This window comes from Leptonychotes weddellii, chromosome 3 (assembly GCF_054177405.1).
Source record: "Leptonychotes weddellii isolate Sample4059 chromosome 3, ASM5417740v2, whole genome shotgun sequence".
In the NCBI taxonomy this organism is placed as follows: domain Eukaryota; kingdom Metazoa; phylum Chordata; class Mammalia; order Carnivora; family Phocidae; genus Leptonychotes; species Leptonychotes weddellii.
Genome location: NC_138371.1, coordinates 167,200,507 through 167,222,942, shown reverse-complemented (window position 1 = coordinate 167,222,942; position 22,436 = coordinate 167,200,507). Strand labels below are relative to the sequence as shown.

Sequence of the window (22,436 nt, the reverse complement as noted above, 5' to 3'; positions counted from 1 at the left end):
ACAGTTCATGTTAAAGACTTCCAACTTTAATCCAAGAATAATGAGAAGCCATAGAAATACTTTCAGCCAGGGAGTCATGTGATCACATATGCATTTTTACCAGATTACGCTAGTTGTCATATGCAGAATGAAGTGAAATGAAGCGCAGTGGATATGAGAATAGCTTATCACATTTGTCTACAGGGAAGAAGGGATAGAGGCTGACCAGGGTGATGGCAATGAGTTGGAAAGAAGTGAAAATGCTCAGGGGTGTTTTCAGGAGAAAGGACAGACGACTCAGAGACTGCGTATGAGTGGTGAAGGATCGGGAGGAACTGAAGAGGATATTGATGTTTGAACTGAGCTACTGGATATTGGCAAGTCTGTATGTGATGGGCCAGAAAGGGCATGGATTTAGGACTAAGGTGGATTTGTAGCCAAATCCGGGTTTTAATAACCAGTACTATACATTTTTGAGGTCATTATGTTCATCTCTAATTCTTAAATTGCTTCTCTGAAAATAATATCTACCTCATAGAGCTGCTATGAGAGCCCAGTGGTAAATATATCACCCAGCCATCCTTCTGAAAACAGTTTGTTCAGTTACATCATAGGTTTTCAGAAAACTGAGGGTTCTTCATCTTCTCCCATAAAGATACTGAATATATGAGTCATGTTCTCAAACATTTCCCCTAGACTTTCTGTATATTGACAGACCCCACGACGTCCTGTCTTCATACCCTCTGCATGATTCTGGTACCCAGGTCATTCCCAATTAGCTATTATCTTGAAAAAGTTTTTTCTCTCACAGTCACATAGAAATGGTGATTTTGCAGAATTTGAGCTAATTATTTTTCCTCCTTGAGAATACTCCTGAATTTTACATTTATTAAATTTCCTTTTCTTGTATGTGTGTTTTTTCCTGAAAACTATTTTAAATTATAAAAGCTCATTTCAAATCGAATGCTATAATTCATGGTACTGCCTCATCTCATTTTTTCTCTATCACCCTTCTTTTTCATTTTCACATTTATTCATGCTGTCTTTTAACCATCCACATAACCATTCATTAAATTTTCTTGCTGCCTACTATACTGTTGGCAAAGTACCGGGTGCTATAGGAGATAATAAGAAAATGACAACTAAGTAAATCACAGACCAGGAAGAAAGAGCTTAGATGATCAATAATTTTTACACATATGTATGAGACCAGATGACGTAAAGGCATTTGCAACAGATCTGTGACAAATACCATATAGGAAGTATAAACCTCAGTCTGGCTCTGTAAAGGAGGAAAGGCCCAGTAAAGGAGCAAGTTCTTGAGTTGGCACTTGATGTATGGATAGAATTTCAACAGGTGGAGATGGAGAAAAGGCTTGCGATGTTGAGGAAGGGGCCTCAGCTAAGGGATAAAGATGTGGAATTAAAGAACAATGCAAAGTCTCGCTTGGGTTTGGATAAAAGGGCCAGCTGAAGGCAGAGAGTAGAGGATCAAGAATATTGGCCAAGGACTTTAGAATTTATCTGTTGGAATACCAGGAGCCTCTCATCGTTTGGAAGCGAGGTATAACATCGTCAGGGCAAAGAACGGAGGAGCTGTTTTCAGGAAAGACAGGAACAGCCTCTACCTTTGAATTCTGTAACTTCTCACTGACACCCTGACAGGAAAGCTCACTCCCATCCACACATCTGAACCATTTCTGGCTAATGTGGGACGTTTACAACAGCTCAGAGACTTCCTGTCTCACCCATCATGTAGAATTCACAACTGAGGCTCCAAGATATGGCAGATGGAAGCCCAGGCAAAAGCGACAGACTCCTGTGTTCATGTGATGTCATACTGCTTCTCTTTCTTAGTTGCCAGTGAGCTCAGTCTCTAGGACTGGTCTTTATGCTTTATGCTAGATTATTTTTGCTCTGACTTTTCATTCTGATTAGTAAAGTGCTCTCTCTCTAGGAAGACTTCCCTGTCTTGAACACCAACCATACTCCTGTGCAATGGCACTGGAGCCCCACTTTGCTCTGCAGGCTGTCCCTTGCCTTCTGGACCCCTCTAGAGTCAGCTTCTGCAACTCCTTTAGTCCCCAGCTCCATCTCATCCTGACCTGCAGTCTGATGTCCCAGTCTAGTTCCTCCTCTTCCCCTTCTGCCCCAAGCTGCTTCCAGGAAACCACATTGTGATATAAAGGGGGAACAGTTAGTAGAGAGAACTCAGAGCCTAATGCAGTTTCGGGGGAGTGGTCCAGAACTAGGCTGGTAGAAATAGACACTAAAAGAAGCCATGTGAGAATAAGATTGCTAAAGTCAACTTGAAAGGCTTCCATACTGAGTACAGAGTAAGAGAGAAAGATTAAGAGTAACACTGAGTATGAATTTACCTTTTGGTGCAGCAATTTCATGTCTAGTAATTTATCCTGAAGATACACCCCCCAAAATATGAAAATACATATGTACCAGTTCATTCTCTGCATTAATATTTGTAATTTCAAAATATTGGAAAGTGCCCAACCATAGGAGACTGAGTGAATAAATTATGTCACCCGTATAGAGCTGAGTCCTACGCATCTGAAAAAAGAATGAGCAAGATTTCTATGCACTGTTATGGAGTGAATTCCAGGAGATGCTGAGTGGCAAAGGCAGAGTACAAAAGAGCATATATAGCATGCTACCTTTTGTGTAGGGAACAAGTGAAAAACCAAAAAACTAACACATACATCTAGCTATCTGCCTTTATTTAAAATAAACATATACACAGATAAAGCAGAATGCCATAAAGTTGGTTACCTATCAGGTATGAAGAAAGCAGGAGGGAAGGTTTAGGAAGAGAATGATGATTTGCTAAGTATGCTTTTTTTATATAGTTTTGACCTTTGGAAGCATGCTAATGTTCTACATATTGCAAAATAAAATAAAATCAGTAAGGATGGAAAGGAGGAAAAAAAGTCTAAAACTGAAAGCAATCTGAAGTAAATAACCTTAATTGTATTTCAAATGAGTACAATAACTACACTAAAGGGAGACAAAAAGAAAGAAATCCAAGTAACTTATGAACACAGCAATTAACTAAGTACCCCAATCTTGAGCATGGCTGGCATGGGGTGGGGGTGGGGGAGGAGGTCAATTGCAAACAAATCCCAAAATGCTTCGGTAGACTTGTTTTGTATATTGGTATGCATGAAGCTATTCTAAAAACAATTTTAGATGTAGTATAGGACTGAGCAAATGAGTAAATATATCCATGATGTTGGGAGCCAGAATTCTCACCATGAAAAATGGGTGAGACAGCAGATAACTTTGTGGGGGTGGACTGGAGTTGGATGTATTGGTGTGACTTCATGATTTCTAAAATATGTCTGTGTATGTATGTGCATGTACATGTATATATATGCTCATGAATGTTTACTAGCCTGTTTATAGAAAAGGCCAAGAAGCAAATTCATCCCAGTAGAAATAAACATCCCTAGTGCTCACAATTTTTATTCTACTATCATTCTTCACCTAAAGGAACCAAGGCTCTTTAGAGAAATGGTTGATTCCAAAGCTGTGGCAAATCAGGTACAATATGACTCTGGAATATTTTGTTATCCCAGAAAAGAAAGAATTGCTGAAACAAAACAAAACAATGGAGGCATGTCACAAGGACTGAGAAGCTAGCTTGAAGGGGCTCCAACAGCCTCATCTGGGACCAGAGTAATTAAGTTCAGTAATGAATAATAAACCATTGAAATAATAGGAACTGTGATCCTGGACTGACAATAAATCACTAAGTAAATGAAATATCCAATAATTGGTAGATGAGAGAAGACTCTTACTTGTGGTAGAATGTTGAGTACCAACTAGTAAATAGGGAGGCAATATTGGAGTTTGGAAATCATCATTTTTCAATCACTAGTGTAAGCACTGGATCATGTGAAAGTCATCAATGGATGGTAAATCAGGGGTAATTTTGACGAGGATATGATGTCTTATAATTTCTAAGTGTTTCCCAACAGACTGCTCATTTGTTACAAGGGCAAAATCAGTAATTACAGAGCTGAGACATCAGACAACACCTTGACCATGTGATCAAAATTAATCTCACCAGTGAGAGCAGATGGCTATCATGGACTTCCAGATGACACATCCTGAGAACACAAAATCATCTATCTGGTGATTCAGCTAAGAATGTATGACATGAATCTAATCATGAGGACACATCAGACAAAGCCAGAACTAGTAACATTCTATTAAAAAAAAAAGGTTGGAGACAATTTTCTTCAAAATTTTCAGTGCTATAACACCATAGTCTGTGGAAATGGTCCAGATTAAAGGAGGCTAACAAGAAATGAGAGCTAAATATAACTCTGCCCTAGACTGGATCCTACGGAGGCAGGGAAATTCTGTAAAGCACATTGTTTGGTCAGTGAATGAAACTGGAATATGGATGGTAGATTACATAAAAGTATTGTACCAATGTTAAAAAAAAAAAAAGATCGAGGCTCAGATACCTTAAAACTGTGTTTTATATCTTATCGAGTATGTTTCATCATCTGAAACGATTCTGTAAATTTCTCCTTTAAGGTATGTTAATGTAGCGAATTGCATGGTTTTTTTACTTAATGTTGAAACATTTGGATTCCTAAACTAACCCCTTTTTGTTTATAATGTATTATTAAAAAGAAAAAAAACTAGATTTGATTTGAAAAATAAACAACAAATAAATAAAGCCAAAAATAAAGAACAAAGAAACAAAACAGAATTCAGGTTTTATTACTGAAAGAAGTTTGGAAAGCTTGACATTTTCAAAACAATGAGGCTATACGGTAAGCATGTAAGGCTGTGTGTGTGTGTGTGTTTGTAGGGGTGGGTGTTAGGAACTGGAGGTAAAAAAATCCTACAGAGAAGACAGAAAAGACTAAGGTGCTGAAGTGAAGCAAGGAGAAGATCCGTGAATAGAGTAAGCAACCTGACTGTTAAGACCATTTGTCAGGGTGCCTGACATCCACTCATACCTTGCTTTGGGTATGGCCTTGATTCCTACTAGCAAAACACTCTTACTGCACTTAATCTACACAGAGCAATTCATTGCAATCAGACTGTGGAAAGATGATAGCTCTGAACATAGAAGGACTCTACCTACAATGGGAACTTCAAGAGGGAAGATAGTCACTCTTGTAGTCAAATACTTGCCTTTAGCATGCAAAACAAGGGCTCACACCCCGTGTTTTCCAAAAGAATTACTGGGAGAGCTTTAAAAAACCCCTGCATCCCAGACCACACCCACCAAAACAACTCAATCAAAGCTTCTAGCTTTGGACAGGACAATTCCCAAATTCAACCAGCCTTAAGAAAAAGTGGACTTTTGAGGTTCCATGTGCCCAAATATGAAAAGAGTATTTAATTACAGTAATACCAGCTAAGCATTAATGAAACCAAACCAGTTGCTTTGTTTTATATCTTCTGGTTAATTAATTTTAACAGCTTTACTATAAATTTCTAAAAAATATTTTTATATGACTTGAGATGCAAAAATATTTTTGCCAAACATAAAATCGTGATGTCACTATATTTTCCCATGAGTTTCACACCCAGTGCATCTAAAGCTTCTATCAAACTAAAAAGCTTTGGTTCTATTTGATGTTAAGGTATAAATTCAAAGAACCCTTGATCTGTAATAGAAAATAATTAAGTCAGCTTATATAAATCCTTTTTAAAAGATTTAATCCAGCATTCAAAATCATGGCTCACAATTTACATCAAATGTTTTTGGGGTGTTGTTTCCCGTGAATATCCTGCTTGAAGAAGGCATTTGCAACAGCTGGAGAGCATCAAACTTGCCAGTCTCAGCAAGATGACATTTTCCCCCTATTGATTTATCTGCATTTCATTTCAAAAATATATATATACTCAAAAGCAGTCTCTCTCAGAGGTTCCACATTTCTCAACGGCTACCTATTTCCATGAAAAACCAGGATGTGATTATTTAAGAATTTTCATAGGATAGGGGCACCTGGGTGGCTCAGTCGGTTAAGCGTCTGCCTTCGGCTCAGGTCATGATCCCAGGGTCCTGGGATCGAGCCCCACATCGGGCTCCCTGCTTGGTGGGAAGCCTGCTTCTCCCTCTCCCTCTGTCCCTGCTTGTGTTCCCTCTCTCGCTGTCTTTCTCTCTGTCAAATAAATAAATAAAATCTTTAAAAAAAAAAAAGAAAGAATTTTCATAGGATAGATTTCTTACCTGCATTAGAGCAGATGACATCTTGAGAATTCTTGCACATCTGGTTACTCTTTTTCTTCGTCAAGTCACAGTGAGTTGGGTACTGGCACGCTTCCCCAAACCAACCTTCCTCACATTTGCACTTGCCACAGTCACACTTCCCATGGCCTGAGAATTTAACAACATCCCGTTAGACTCGAATTATTTTCCAAAGAAACTTAAGGGTAACGTTGGCTCAGGACTGAGCTCTAATAAATTCAAACACATATACATTACAGGGGCTGAGGGGTAATGCTACTGTTTGACAGTATAACATAGTATGTGGATTTTATTTCAGTAACCGAAGTTGATAAATCATTCTAAAACCATTAATTAATTTGTAGAGACATGAGGATGGATAATAAACCAGAAGTTTAATTACACGCTCGGTCAGAAAATTTAGTACTGAAAAAAGATCCATCTAGCACCTCCACATTTAAGACACAAAACCCAATAAAAATTATTTCCATTTAACTGCATTTCATAACACATAAAACCACCAACTCTGATTAACAAATCTTACATGAAACTCCAACAAACCAAACATTGGCTTAGACCTATTGGAATTTAGAATGTAATAAAGTTTAATGGATATATTAAATACCATCTTGGAATATGATTGACATAAAAAATAATTACATATTTTGTTTCTTAATGAGACAATTTGGTTCAAGAATCAAAAGGATAAGAGCCACAGTCATCTACCTCCACAGAAATTTCTCAACTTTTCATGTTCTCAAATCAACATTGTGCCACTTTTATGTTGTGATAATTAACTTTATTAAGTCTTGGTTGATGAATCCTACTAATGTTTTTATTGACTACACACTAGTCCTTCCAAAGTACAATACTGGGCTCTTGTCTTGAAGTAACTTAACAAGTTCAAAGTTGAGGCCAATATACAAAGATGGTGTTATCTTCAGGCAGAAATGTTTGTCAGACCATGTGTTAAGTTCAGCAATATGCCTCCTGTAGAAATAAGAAGGGAGAGACTCTCTGAACTTCCTTGACCTTTAACTGAGCAGTTTGAATGGGCTACAGGGAGAGTATTCTTATATTACTCAAAATAATAATGCTCTGTCCCAATGCCTGAAGTTCATAGACCACAGAATGGAATCATTGATCTAGTGCCAATAGTCATTCACTGTAGCAGCCAAAATCTACATGATGAGGTCCAGATGGTTGGTCAGAATGAATGGCTCAGAGGTGTCCCATTTGGGCATGTTCAGCAGAGCCTGACTCTATGATTGGTTGTGACTTTAAAACTCCTCTGAATGTTGCCCAGTCCCTGTAAATGTTTCTATTCCTGTTGCATTTTTCAAATTAATTATTCTATTTTGCAAACAAAACCTTGCATGCACCCTAATTGTAATTCATTTTATCCAGTGCACATTACTGTCAAATTGATTGTATTGTTTTGCATTCTTGTCTGGCCCTACTTGATACTGTCAATCTCGGCCAATTTGGTATCATTTACAAGCATTAAGTGATCTCTCCTGCCAACCATCCAGTCTATTTATAAAAGTATTAAGCCAAATTCTTGAAGTAGCTAAGTCTTTTTTTTGCTAAGTCTTTTGTATCTTGGTAACTATAATTACTCTTTGATAATATTAGCATATTAGGTTGAACCACATGGATTGTCACTATTATTAGTTTAATATCAGCTATTTCTTATGGTCCATCCTAATAAAATGTGGCTTCATATCCATAGCAAAGAAAATAGAAGTGATTTAGAAGATAATGAAATGCAGTAGTAATGATTTGCTGAATCTATAATAAAAGAACACTTAACACTTCTTTTACATTGGATGGGACATCTCAGACCCTGACCAAAGGTATATATAACAGAAATGGATAATGGTGGGTAGGCCAAAAGTTACAGATTTTTTTACAGCGGAGTAAATCTTAGAAATAGGGGGAAAATAAAAACATGTACAGATGATAGGGAGAAACTCCTCCATCTCAGACTGACCCAATGAAGCATTAGTAGAAATAATATTCTAAGGTGTTCACACCCCAAAGTTAGCTCATGAGGGCCCAGGTTCAGAAACTCCTTCCATAAAAGGTTCTGTGGTTAAAAAAACAAACAAACAAACAAACAAACATGGGAAAAAGAACCACTATATTCTTCTTTTAGTGGGTCATGATATAAATCAGCACACTGAAGCTTCTTCATGTCCTGTTGTGAAAAAGCTATTTCGCTTTTGCTCAGAATACACGGTATTTCTTACTAGGGAGCCTCTTTCTCTCATAACTTACATGAATTTCCTAAACCATACTTAGACCAATACTGTAGTAGATAACGTGCTTTCAGCTTTTCATTTAGCATCTGATCAGAGGCGAAGATGACAGCCAGTGTAGGACAGGGTCATCTGCCTTTATATTTTTCTGAACTTTATACCTAATAAAGGCCTCCTTGATTCACTTTTGCCCATTTAGGAAAGTGAATAGAAATCAATTTTTTTACTGTCAAGAATTATCAAGTAGGGACGCCTGGGTGGCTCAGTCGGTTAAGCGTCTGCCTTTGGCTCAGGTCATGATCCCAGGGTCCTGGGATCGAGTCCCGCATCGGGCTCCCTGCTCCGCGGGGAGCCTGCTTCTCCCTCTGCCTCTGTCTCTCTCTCTCTCTCTGTCTCTCATGAATAAATAAATAAAATCTTTAAAAAAAAAAAGAATTATCAAGTAATACCCTGTATGACCTAATTTGGAGGTAAATATATAATTTGTTTTAAGATAAAAAATAATCTTCAGACTATTTTTACTCTTTCTCTACAATTAGTAATTTCTTGAGCAGAGCTCAGGGAATTAGGTTGCTACATTATTGTACCTATGGTATGCAGCTCATCTCCATCACAGTGTCACAAATATGGCTTCAGAAAAAATTCCATTTTTCAAAATAATTTGCCCGTTGGGAATAGATGGCCCAAAAGAACCAAAGCAGAACCCTGAATCAGGAGGCCCAGAAGAGGGCTCTGATTGCCCAAGGTTGAAGGGTGGTCTTTGCTGGCTACATGAAATCCCAACCTGCAAAACATTCACCATTCCTGCCTGTCCCCATTCACCTCTCCAGTTCTGTTTCTTCTCCAGATAACTCAATTCACACTTAGAAAATGTGCTCTTACAATGAACAATCCAACATGCTTGGCAATAAATCTGTTGCCCTTCCAATAAATTCCCAAGGAGTCAGGAGAAAACCCCCACACACAAAACAAGAATGTCAGAGAAATGTCAAAACAAAACAACTCCTACCAAAGTAATAAGGAAGAAAAAGTAAATGGCTTTTCCTGTTGCTTCCAGGATTGTCAGTGGTGTAGCCAGTCGCTGGAAAGAGAAGACCGCCATGGTGGAGGGTAAAATCCAGTAGTTAGCCTCCTATTCAGGGAAGGATGTGGAGGCCTGGAGGCTTTCACTGGGGCTTCCCCGAGGTGAGCTAAGCCTTGCCTTGATCTCCACAGATAAAGAAGCATTTCAGCAGACAGAATAAACTCAGTTTTGTGATGCTTTAACGCTGTCAGCAGCTGCACCATTACTTCTGGAATGGAAAAGCACTAATTGACTCCAGAGGCAGTGGTGAGGAATTTAATTAGTGCACAATGGAGAAGTTGCTGCTTTTTATTTTTTAAATCAAAACAAACTATAAACAAATGGAAATACTTGACCAGTATTGAAGAACTTCTTTTAAAAAGTCAATTAGCCATTTGTATATACTAGAGAAAAATAATTGTACTTTTCTTTTCCAAGTAAGAAAAAAACTAATAAAGATGAGGGGACAGCACCGAACTCTCCTCCAAGTCTACTGATATTCTGGATAAAAATAAACTGCCAAAACTAATGTGCCCATCAGATTAGCTTCACATCTTTGGTTTCAAGTCTTAAAAAGGTAAAAAATAGATAGTTAGATAATAGATGCACAGGTAGGCTGGTAATAGGTATAAGATGAAAGGATAAAGAAGATGTGGTATATGCATACAATGAAATGTTAGTCACCAGAAAGAAGGAAATCCTGCTGTTTGGGACAACAAGGATGGCTCTTGAGGGCATTATGCTAAAGCAGAAAGAGAAAGACAAACACAGTATGATCTCATTTATATGTAGGAATCTTAAAAAAAACAAACAAACCAACTAGGGGCGCCTGGGTGGCTCAGTCGTTAAGCGGCTGCCTTTGGCTCAGGTCATGATCCCAGTGTCCTGGAATCGAGTCCCACATCGGGCTCCCTGCTCAGCAGGGGGTCTGCTTCTCCCTCTGACCCTCTTCCCTCTCGTGCTCTCTCTCATTCTCTCTCTCAAATAAATAAATAAAATCTTTATAAAAAAAAAAAGAAAAAAGAAACAAACCAATAGGTATCTCACATAGGGGTGCTATTTAAGAACAACAACAAAGGGGCACCTGGGTGGCTCAGTCGTTAAGCGTCTGCCTTCGGCTCCGGTCATGATCCCAGGGTCCTGGGATCCAGCCCCATATTGGGCTCCCTGCTTCTCCCTCTCCCACTCCCCCCCACCCCCCGCTTGTGTTCCCTCTCTCGCTGTGTCTCTCTCTGTCAAATAAATAAGTAAAATCTTAAAAAAAATAAAATAAAACCCAACTAAACAAACAAAAAAACCGCAAGCACATAAAAAAAGAGATCTGGTTTGTGGTTTCCAGAGGCAGGGGGTCAGGGAGAGGAGTCAGAGGAAGGTGGTCAAAAGGTACAAACTTCCAGTTAGAAGAAGCACTTGGTATGTAACGCACAACATGAGGACTATAGTTGACACTGCTGTATGGTGTATGTGAAAATTGTAAGAGAATAAGTCCTAAGAGTTCTCATTACAAGGAAAAAAAAAAAAACCATTGTTTTTGTACCTATATGAGATGATGGGCATTAACTAAATTTACTGTGGTCCTCATTTCCCAATGGATGTACGTCAAGCCATCATGCACCAAACTTACACAGTGCTACATGTCAATTATATCAAAACAAAACTGGAAAAATCCTGATTATTAATTATTATTTCATGAATACAGACAATAATTTTATCATTTATGTCTTAACATTTAGATGTTAAAAAATGATTCTTCCTGGGTGTCAGATAAGCTAGGGGAAAAGCATTCTAGAGCCTCATGGTAACCTTGAAACAGATATTTTAATTTGAGCACTCAGTTGGCCCTGCGAACCTATTTGCTTTGGTCAAATATGTAAAGTCCCATGACCTGCATTGTGTCCTATTTTCCAGGGCATTCAAACAAGCTCACTTAATAAGAGACACACTCAAGTTTTCTCCTATTCCTTCTGAGTCACTATAAATTCCCCCCCTTCTCTGGGTATAAAGAAATAAAAGCACTAGCTATGCCACACCTAGAATTCTAAGAAAAGATTGTGAAAGGACCCCTTACACAATTATTTAATTGTGTGTGTGAATTATTAATTTAATTAATTAATAATTAATTTAAAACTATTACAATTATTTCACAGTTAGCAATAGAAACTTGACTATTTTCAAGCCAGGGTACCAGTCCCTGGCTTGCTTCTCAGGCTAACAAAAAATGACTTCTCAGATTATTTCTCCTTCCCGTTCCTGAGAACATTATGATGTGAACAATGGAAGAATTCTGTGTAGAAGAGAGCTTTGCCCTAGAACATAAAAGGTCTGGGCTCTAATCCTGCCTGGACACTAATCAGCCACATGTCGTTGATCAGGAAAACAGAAGAGAAGAAAGGAACACCCAGTAATTATTGCCTTCCAGCTACCATGATTAAGTACTTTATCCAGGCTAGTCTGCTTTATTTCTAGAAGGAGCCAGTGAGATGGATTTTTGTTTCCCAGTTGTACAAATAAGAGGGCTACAGTGTAATTAGCTTGCGCAAGGTAACACAGTTTATAAGCTGAAAAGCTATGTGTTTTCCATGACAGCCATTATCTGTTTAGTTGCAATGCCAGACTTGAAAGGACCCTTTCTGTTCTAGGAAAGATGGTGTCAGTAAAAGCCATGAATTGGTGACTTGACAGCCCTGGGCTACTTTTTGCTGTTTCCTTTTGGAATTCACATGCCCCAAGTTGGATTATTGACAATCCTTGGTGAAAAACTCTAACAGTAAAATTATCAGACTTTACTATTTAAAATTAATGCTAACGCGGGTAGATAAAAGAATTCAGGCCTCTAGTCACCTAATTTCTCTAGACCTCCGTGCTCAGCAACAGAACTAAGAGACTGAACTACATGATCCCCACATTCCTTTCATCTTAAAAAATCCATACTTTGGCCTGAATTATTTTCTTTTCCTCATAACAAAACAAAGTACTTTCTTCAAATGGGGCACTCGGCATATGAAAACAAATCTTGTTACTGAAAACAATCATGACGCAGAATTCTACTTGTTTTTCAAAGCACCCATTAAAATATTGTAAGTTATCCTGATATGTGTATTTTTTAAAGTGAATTTGGGTTAAATACTGACAAAATGGGAGATTTAAAATGAGAATTCTGGTAACTGGAGACTGAGGGATGAAGTATAAATTATAGCAAAGCAAGACAGTATTTTGGTTGAATCTTAGGTCATAAATTTAATAAATTCAAAGAAATAGTTATATAAATTATTTCAAATTTACACATACACACACACACACACACACACACACAAGCTTGGGGATTCAGGAATCCTAGTTGTTAGTACAGATTCTACCACAGCTGGCCTTGTGACCTTCAGCGGATTAATCTTTGAATTTTTCTGACCTTGTTCTCTTTGTTTTTGGTCTGGTAAGTTGAACATATGTGAACTCGGTATTCCTCAAGGGATGCAGGTCATGTCTCTTTAGGGGGCATTAGTGAAATTGTCTTGTTCTATCTGCCTGCCTGTTCTATCTACACTTCCGAGGAAGCTGGTGTCCTTTCCTACCTGCAACTCCATGATAGTAAGAGCATGTGCTGTATTTCTCAGGTGTCTAGAGAGGGAAAGATGGAAGGAAAAGGCCACTGGACAAGATGAGGGAAGTTCTGTTTTCTTTCCCTCCTTCCACCTCTAACATTCTATTCATCCGAAATCTTTACAGAGATTCCTTCACTTTCTTCTGCAATAAAAAATAAGTATAAAATTAAGTATATAAATAAAAGAGGCCTCAGTTCCTTTAGTTTAGGCCTTGGCGTTTTGTCCTCTGTTGGGGTCTTCTATTCAGAAGTGTCTCTTAGGATCAGTTACACCAAATGACAGAAGCCAAGCCACTCAGGCCTTAGAAACTTAACACCCGCCAATATCTCTTAGTCAAATGAAATGAACTGCGTCATCTCATAATGTTGTAACCAGAACAGGAGACCTGAGACCAGTGAAATCTCCTCAGTTTTTACTGAAGAAGAAATGAAGCTCCACACTCACCATTGCCTCCTTCCCCAATATACATAAATATGTGTGCCAAGGAATCTGGTCAGTAGAGATATATGTAGATGTATATATGTATGTGTGCTTATTGATACATATACCTGTTCATATATGTATATAAGTGCATATATGAGACTTAGCAAGACTCTAAATTTTCTCTTTTAATATGAAAGCACTGGATGCATGAGATGGTATTTGGCATCCCTCGCAATGTTGAGATTTTTTTCCAAATGTTTTGTATATGTATCTTTAATGAAGATTAATAATATTCTTCATCTGTTAATGTTAGAGGTTTCTCCATCTCAAGTTCAATTGATTGTCTATAGAGCAAACTCTATATATGCCCTTATTCCCACAGCCATTAAGGAACTGTGCATCTCCCCCATGAGGCAGGGTAACACAGGGCCTCAGAGCACTATGGGTAAATTCAATTTTTTGAGATGTGTTCAAGAGTTCTGAGACAATTGATTTAAGCAATAGGTTTGCAAAAATATAAGAAAGATTTTATTTCTTAAGCTAGATCATGGAAACATATCAATTTTATCTTTTATACTTCATGTAATATTTCACTCAAAAAACTAAAATGAAAAAAAATAATCTGTTAGAAGCAATATTTCCATAAGTGATAATGTTAAAGAACATTGTTTTGGGACTTTAGGGGCATTCAGGAAGTGTGAGAATCCTGTCTCATAAGACCCTGCAACAAGGAGACAGAGTACTATTCACCTTTACAGCCTGAGGGTCTATGAAGAGCCGGGTAGACTATGCTTCATTATCTGAATGGGAAAACACTATCATCGGAGGGCTACATGCTGAGCCAGGGTGCGAGGTGCAGAGAAGGGCTATGAAAGGGTCTGCAGGAAGGGCCCTGTCTCCCCCTGCCCCCTCCACTGGGGGCGAAGTATGTGACAGAGAGAGACAGTGTGGAGATCCCACTGCACATCCCTGGAGAAGCCTTGTACATTTTCTCTAGACCAGCTCGGAACAGCTTCAGTTGAACAGAAATGTCTGTGCAAGCCACAAGTACCTAACACAGGCCACCAATCGTCCTGCTGACCCAGCATGGTGCAGGATGGCAATCACAATTTGGGGGAGAAGGGAGGTCACTACCTAATGAGTGCTTGTGATAAAAATGAGTAGATGGAATTACAGAAACTGCCAACCAGAGATCAAACGGAAAGCACAGATGTAGTAAATGGCAGACAGGCTAGAAGCCAGCAAACACAGAACAGGACATGAGCGGGGATAAGGAGGCAGAGACGGTGCCCTGTGGGCCGTGAGCAGTTGACCCCCAAAGACCCTCCATCTCCACTGATCTTGTCATTTTCACTCCTGGGAAAACCCCAATGACTGAGCACACCCAGAATCAAATTAAATAAGGTTGTTTTTTTTTTATCATTGGTAGCATGGGAGTTATTACAGGTTGAATAGTGTCTCCCCCCGCCAAATTCACACATGGAAGTCCTAACCCTAGTGTATCTCAGAATGTGGTCTTATTTGGACATAAAGTCATTGCAGATGTAATTAGTTAAGATGCTTTAGAACCGGAGTAGGGTGGCTCCTTAATTTAATATGACTAGTGTTCTTATAAAAATGGGAAATCTGGACACAGAGAACACCACATGAAGATGAAGACAGAGATCGAGACTGGGATGAGGCTACTACAAGCCAAGGATCACCAAAGATGGCCAGCAAACCTCTGGAAGCCCAGGAGAGAGGGATAAAACAGACGCCCCTTCATAACATAACCCTGCCGATACCTTGATCTGAGACTTTTAGCCCCCAGAATGGAGAGACGAAAAATGCCTGGGATTTAAACCATCCAGTTTGTGGTACTTGGTTATGGCAACCCTAACAGAGTAATACAGGAGCTCAAGGTATTGTTTAGAAGAATCACAGAAAAATAAAGGTTCATTATTTTATACGTCTGAGTTTATTGTTTGAGAAAGTAATTGCCACCCACTGACCTATTCAGCACATTTTAATCCATATGCTTCAGAGATGACTCCATAAATAATGGCTGAGGTTTACCTGAATGTTGTACCTACTGTACCCAGGACCATCCTAAAGGTTACAGAAGAAGGCAAAGATCTCTGAACAGAAGTATATATTGCTGTTTGCTAACTTATGTCTAAAGTCGATAGGAAAAAAATCAGTAGCAATCCCCCATCTAATGAAACACGCTGCTTAGGCAATTACTGAGAAACAGGCCACATAACTCTTTATGACTTATCTCTCTAGTCATTCTACCTAAAATTCCTCCATTCCCCAAACCCTGTTTTCTAGAAAATAAAACCACTTCCTTCACCTGAAAAGTCTCCGGTTCGCTCTACTGCATTACTAAATTCCTGTGGGCTCTGCAAATCCTCCCCCAAACATGCCCAAGAAGTAGACTTTACAAAAAGTCTGAACTTTATAAAGAGTTTTTGTAAAGTCTACTTTTTATAAAAAATATTTTTTAGTAAAGAACTCTTTTCTTGCTCCTTAAATAAGTCTGTGCAAGGGCTCAATCAAAGTTTATCTATGATCACCTCATAACCTTCAAATGTTATGATCAAGTAATTCTGGGGAATGTTTCCAACTAGAAAGGAACAGATGGCAACAATTTATTTTTTAATTCCCTTCTCAGCTTAAAAATTAACAAACATTTATATGTTCAGTTAACTTTATTATAAATCCGCTAACTGCAATGATTTCCTTTTAACTCAGTAACTCCCCAGGGTACCTCTGCTCTAAGCTGTTATAAAGTAGGTAGTTAATAAAAGTTGTTGACAATTTGTTTGACTTGATTGGAAAGAAATGAAATCATTCTCTTGCAAGCAGGTAAAAGGACATTAAATCATGCACTTTCTACAATATAAAGATCAGTCACCAGGAAAATATCTATCAGTAGTTGGCATGGAGACTAAATTGAACTCATTACTATTTATTTTTAAAACTCTTTAGTAACTCATGAAGTATTTTATAAAATTTGAAAAGCAATTCATGGACAAGGTAAGAAATACTTTAAAATGAGTTGTCACTTTAGATTTCCTTAAAAAAAAACTTTAAAAACCTAGATCAGTAGACAAAAAAATTAAATGGAGAATAAAGCCACTGGGTAGGCATTTTTTTTTTAAGGATCTAATACTCTGTCACTCTGTTGGGATATCCCTACCTCATTTCTTTTTTTTTTTTAAGATTTTTATTTATTTATTGAGAGAGATAGTGACAGAGAGAGAGCATGAGAGGGGGAGAGTCAGAGGGAGAGGCAGACTCCCCGCTGAGCAGGGAGCCCGATGCGGGACTCCAGGATCATGACCTGAGCCGAAGGCAGTCGCTTAACCAACTGAGCCACCCAGGCGCCCCTCCTACCTCATTTCTTAAGGAGTGAAAACTCAACACAGCTCATCTGACAAAGAGAGCTCTTCTCGAAACCATGGATATTGGTAGAGGAGAGGCGAACTGTACTGAGGTGCGCACTGAGGTGATCAAAAGGAAAGGGAAGTTTGCTATAACTGCCAGTTCACTCAGTGACTCACCCCAGTCCAGAATGCCCTCCCTGTTCTTGACTCATGAGCCATGTCATTCCCCATTCTGAAAGTCTACAGTTAGTATAAATCATGATAGATAAGCTTCACCTCTCATTAAATTTACAAAGTATCCCATTTTTAATCATTCTAGATGATGTAGCTTGTCTTCCTTTTGGCATTGGCATGTAGATATTTACTTTGGAAAACAGCTTTACCAAGGTATACTGTAATGTATAATAAATATATATTAAACTCCTAAGTGACAAATCACTTTAATTCATATTATCTTATTTGATTATCAAAATGGCATTAAAAAAAAAGAAAACAAGTATTACCATCCTCACTTATAGAAGGGGAAATTCTTGGTTAATGTCTTTAAATTATTCCTCCAAATGTTTAACAAGCTCTCAAGGCTCCCCCTTAGCTTGGGTATCCTCAAACTCAGGAGCAAGAGTGAAATCCCGACTCCTATCCTCCTTCTATCTCACCCTCATCCACTTCGCCTCCTTTTCTCTAGTCCCAGAGGCCACATCAAGGTCCATTCCTTTTCAAGGAGGCTTGATTTCTTTGCGTTCTGGTTCTTTGGAGGCCTCCTTCCTTTCCCTACTTTATTTCAACCTCAGCTTCATTAATTAGCACCTTCCCTTTATACCATAAACTTGAACAAGTGTCTCCTTTACACAATGTAACCAATACTGCCTCTATTAAACACATGTCCCTAATTTTAATCTCTATTCCAGTCCATTCTCCCTTTCTTACTCCAATCTCCAAAGAGGTAGTTTTCTCTCCCAGTCTCACTTTTTTGCACATTCAGATTTCAATCCCACCGTTCTACTGACATTTTTCTGAGATGACTACTAAGCTTTTTATTCCTTAATTCAATTGACATTTAAGTCTTTATCTTATCTGTTGCTTCTCTATCCTTTGATATCTTTTTTCCCACCCATTTTCTTGTCCTTCTCTGCCCCTCTGACCACCTCCATCATGCCTAAAGATGTAACATTAGTAAAATCCATATTCCCCATGCATCTGACAAAAGATAAGGCAAATAAGAGGAATAAAAAAAACTGATGCATTTATTCTGAAGAGAGTTAATTAAACGTGATAGTCTTTACATTACTGAATCATACTAAGTTTTAAGCAGGCTTGAACTATATTTTATTGTTTTATTTATTTTTCCCTGTGATTCAGGGAGCAGTTGGAAAATAGGAGGAAGGCTCATAAGGAATATTAGAGAAAATTGAAAAGGAATTATAAGCAATATTTCTTTTGCATGTCCAAATATCCAAGATTCAAGATAAATAAAGTTGAATCTGCTACATACACATACTTACCAGTTTTCTTAAAATTAGCAATATAACATTTACATTGTTCTGAGTCTTAATTATTTTTACACCTAAAATATATCTTGGAGAACTTCTGTCAAGGACTTTGAAGTGGGGCTGAGATTTGATTTTACCCTATTTGAACCTAACAAATTAGCCTGCTACAGTTTCACGTGTTCCGGAGACATGAGACTTGTGGGTCAGAGTCAAAGAACTTTACTACTCACATTAATAGCAGCAATTGAAATATCAATTTGAGTCACTTATCAAACCCCAGTTCCCACAGGACAACACAATGAGGGCCAGATGAAGCTTGCACATGCAGTGGGTCGTGTTACAAGAGAGGAAGACCAGAGAGAGGGATCCTGACTCTTTTATAATGGGCAGTAAGCATATTTGAGCTTGCCCCAGAAGGAGACATTATTTTATTATACTAGGCTATAAATAGTTCTCTTTGCTCCAGAAGGAGACAACAAGTCTATCTTCCAAGGCTTCTCTCTGTACAAATACCCATGAAAAGATATTTTGCAATAGAAGCAATCAGTACCTCTGTTAATAAAAAGTACAGAAATAGAAGAGATGCATGGAGAATTATCTCCTAACAGCTATTGATATTAATATCTTAGCCCATATATACCTACTTTATTCTTTCTAACAGGTGCATAACATTCCTTTGTATATAGCCACAATAATTTAGCTATCCTTTATTGGTATGCATTCAGCTGGTTTTGATCATTTACCACTATAAACAATGTTGTCATAAGTATTCTTCCTTACACATGTAGCTTTGTGCAAAAGTATGAATAGATCTGTAGGATAAATTATTAAGTGGAGTTTATGGATGAAAGACTATTGCATATCATTGAAATTTTAATATAGACAGATTTGTTTCCAAAACAATATTAAATACATTCCCATGAACAATGTGTGAGGATACACTTGCCAACACATAACACAGAATATTATCAAATAACCTGTGTCGATCTGAGCATTAAAGATTATAGTGGATATTTTTGTTGGCATCTGTCAACTATGGATGAGTTCAATATCTTTTCATTGGTTTATAAATCAATTTTGTTTTATAAACAAAATCATTTTATTTTGGAGAGAGGAACTCATTACATTAAATATAAAGATTAATTTAGGATAAATTCACAGATATACACTAATGTATAATATAAAATGGAATGTTAATTTCAACTAATTGACTACTATATTTCTCTTACTACTTATCAGAAGTTTTTTCAGATGGCTATTGTGTCTTGTTTTGTTTTAAATATATAAGATCTGAATCAAATTAATGATAGGAAAGTAAAAATAACTATTTTTTCTTATGTTATTTTTTCATCTAGACTTTAAAATTTATATGCATGGAGATTATTTTGTTTTATACTATAAGATCTTTTTGTATATATCTAAAGAAATGTTAAAGGGAAAACTTATCTTCTTCAGATACATTTAATACTGAATGAACAAAAAAGAACACAAATTAAGCTTTTACTTAAAAAAAAAGTCATAAAATAACAATTCTTAGGAAACAATAAGGAAGGACCTATTAAAGATGAAAGCAGAAATTAATAAATTAAAATACAGTCACACAAACAAGTGAGCTAATTAATGGCTAGTGAAAAGGCAAAGCTGTTAGCTATCATGATAAATATAAAAATATGGAAGATAGATATTCATACATAAGGAAAAATTAGCAGCAAATTCTGAGAAAAGTAAATCACTGAATAAGTACATAAAAGATACATAAATAGGTTATACATGTGCAAAATTCTGATAGTATTAGTCTTGGTAGTCTGAAATTTTGGGTTATTTTCCCTTTTTTTGCAAAGTTTTCAAGAGAGATTTTTAAAATTTATAATCAATAAGGTCTGTTTTGTGTTTTATTTGATCTAGACTGATTTTTATTTTTAAAATTATAGAGAACTACTGACTCTATAATATTATTTCAGAATTAATTTTCTTTCAAATTTTTATATTATTTTTCTTCTTATATCACTTGCTGGCACCTTCAGTAAAATACTGAGTAGAACTATGTTGTGAACATCCTCATCTCATTCCTGATAGTGAACAATTTTCAATTTCTTTTTTAATCAGATTAATAAACCATATGTTTCTAGAAATTGATAGATTCAGCTAAATTGCAATCTTGCTAGAAAAACACTGTTCACTATATTTTTTAAACTATGCTAATTAAAATATGCATTTTCATTCATAACATATTTCTTTTTTGTTTTTGTTTATTGTTTTTCTGTTATGTTTGTTTTCCATTTTGTTTCTTTTGTTATTAGTTTGCTTGGTTTTTTTGTTTGTTTGTTTTTCCTGGATTAAGTGTGCAGTGAGATTGTCTAGTTTTCAAAAACTTAATATTGGACTTTCTTTATTCTGTCTACTATTTTTGTTTTCTATTTTTTTAACTTTTTCTTTTACTTTTTTGAGTTTATTGTTCTTTTTCTTAGTTTGATTTTAGGCACTTAAAAAGTTTAGTTTGCTTCTGTTGTTTCCATTTTTGCTATGTGAACTGTTTTGTTATTCAATATCATAAACACAAAAGGGTATAAGACCTACATATTGTTTAACATCTACCAATGAAATAAAAGCCTTTGTACTCACCACCCAGATAGTGAAGAATAAGATCACAGTGAGTACTGAACCTCTTATACTCTACACAACTGCACCAACTACCTTGAATTTTGCTTGCTTTCCTTGCTTTTCTTTATTGTTTTAAAGATTTTACTTGTCTATTTGAGAGACAGAGAGCACAGAGGGAGAGGGAGAGGGAGAAGCAGACCCCCTGCCCCCCGAGCAGAGAGCCCGATGTGGGGCTCGATTCCAGGACCCTGAGATCATGACCTGAGCCAAAGGCAGACACCCAATCAACTGAGCCACCCAGGCGCCCCTCCTTTATAATTTTATTTCCTTTATAATTTTATTGCATTTGTATGCATGCATAAACAATGGTTTAACTTCAAATATTTTCTAATTTTTATAAAAGAATCATACTATATCAACTGTAATTCAACGTTATAGGTAATTTTATAACTTTTTACTCAATATAATGTTTATGAGTCATCCATTTTGTCACATGTAGCTATATTTAACTCAGTTTCATTTAAGATATCTCATTGCATGATTATTTTTTAAAATTATGCTTTCACATGCTGTTGGACTTCTGGTTTGTTTCCAGTGGTTGTCAATACCAGTAATGTGACTATAAGCAGATGAAATATTTGAAATTTTTAACAACTAGGAATATCCTATTGGGACACAGGCAAACCCAGAAGCTCCCTGCTAGCCTCTGCTTTAACTCTTCAGTTATTGGATAACAGACAGATCCCAGATCATAGAGAGATCCCAGGGGAAGGCCTACAATGGACAAAAAGGCAGAGGATCTTAGGAACTTGGGGCCACATCTTTTCACCAACTGCTGGAGAAGTATTTCAATATTAACAGTGGTTATAATCTAATCAGCACAGACCAGCTGAATATCACCCAGGCTGTAAACATTCTTGAACATACTGCAGAATTCCTCTGCTTTGATTTATTTTTCTCTATACTATCACATAACTAGAATTTTGCTTGGTGAGAACCAAGAAAGTTTTATCTTGTTCACTACTGTATCTATAGTGCCTAGGAAAGGTGCTTATTAAAGATTCTTATCTATTCCTTGAAAGAAATTTTTTCTCTGGTAGTTTCTCCAAGAAATGGTATGAGTATATATTCTCCCATTTCTTGCATGTTTGAAAATATCCATCTTGTATACATATCTGAACAATGTTTGTTACATAAATGTCCCTGAACAAGTTGATTTTTGTTTACTTGTTTGTATTTAGCCCAGTTCTCCCCCAGGACTCTTTATTGTTCAACTCAATAACTTTACGACATTATATTTTACTGCAGGTTGGTTTGTATTTTTCTCTAGGACATGTTGTTTCCTTACTACAGATTAAAGTGCACACCCATAGTTTCAACAAAGTACTCCTGAATCATATCGTTGAAAAGCATCCTACTGCATGTTTTTTCTCTTCCATAG

General features: G+C 37.0%; 1 protein-coding gene across 5 annotated transcripts in view; it reads right to left on the bottom strand.

Annotated features, from left to right (window-relative positions):
- ITGBL1 (integrin subunit beta like 1) overlaps positions 1–22,436 on the bottom strand; it is a 244,585-nt gene that overhangs the window by 153,615 nt on the left and 68,534 nt on the right. For all 5 annotated transcript variants that reach the window (XM_081815180.1, XM_081815178.1, XM_081815177.1 and 2 more), the window contains exon 3: positions 6,194–6,340. In XM_081815180.1, coding sequence (XP_081671306.1) covers positions 6,194–6,340 — 147 coding nt within the window. The remainder of the gene's footprint in view (positions 1–6,193; positions 6,341–22,436) is intronic.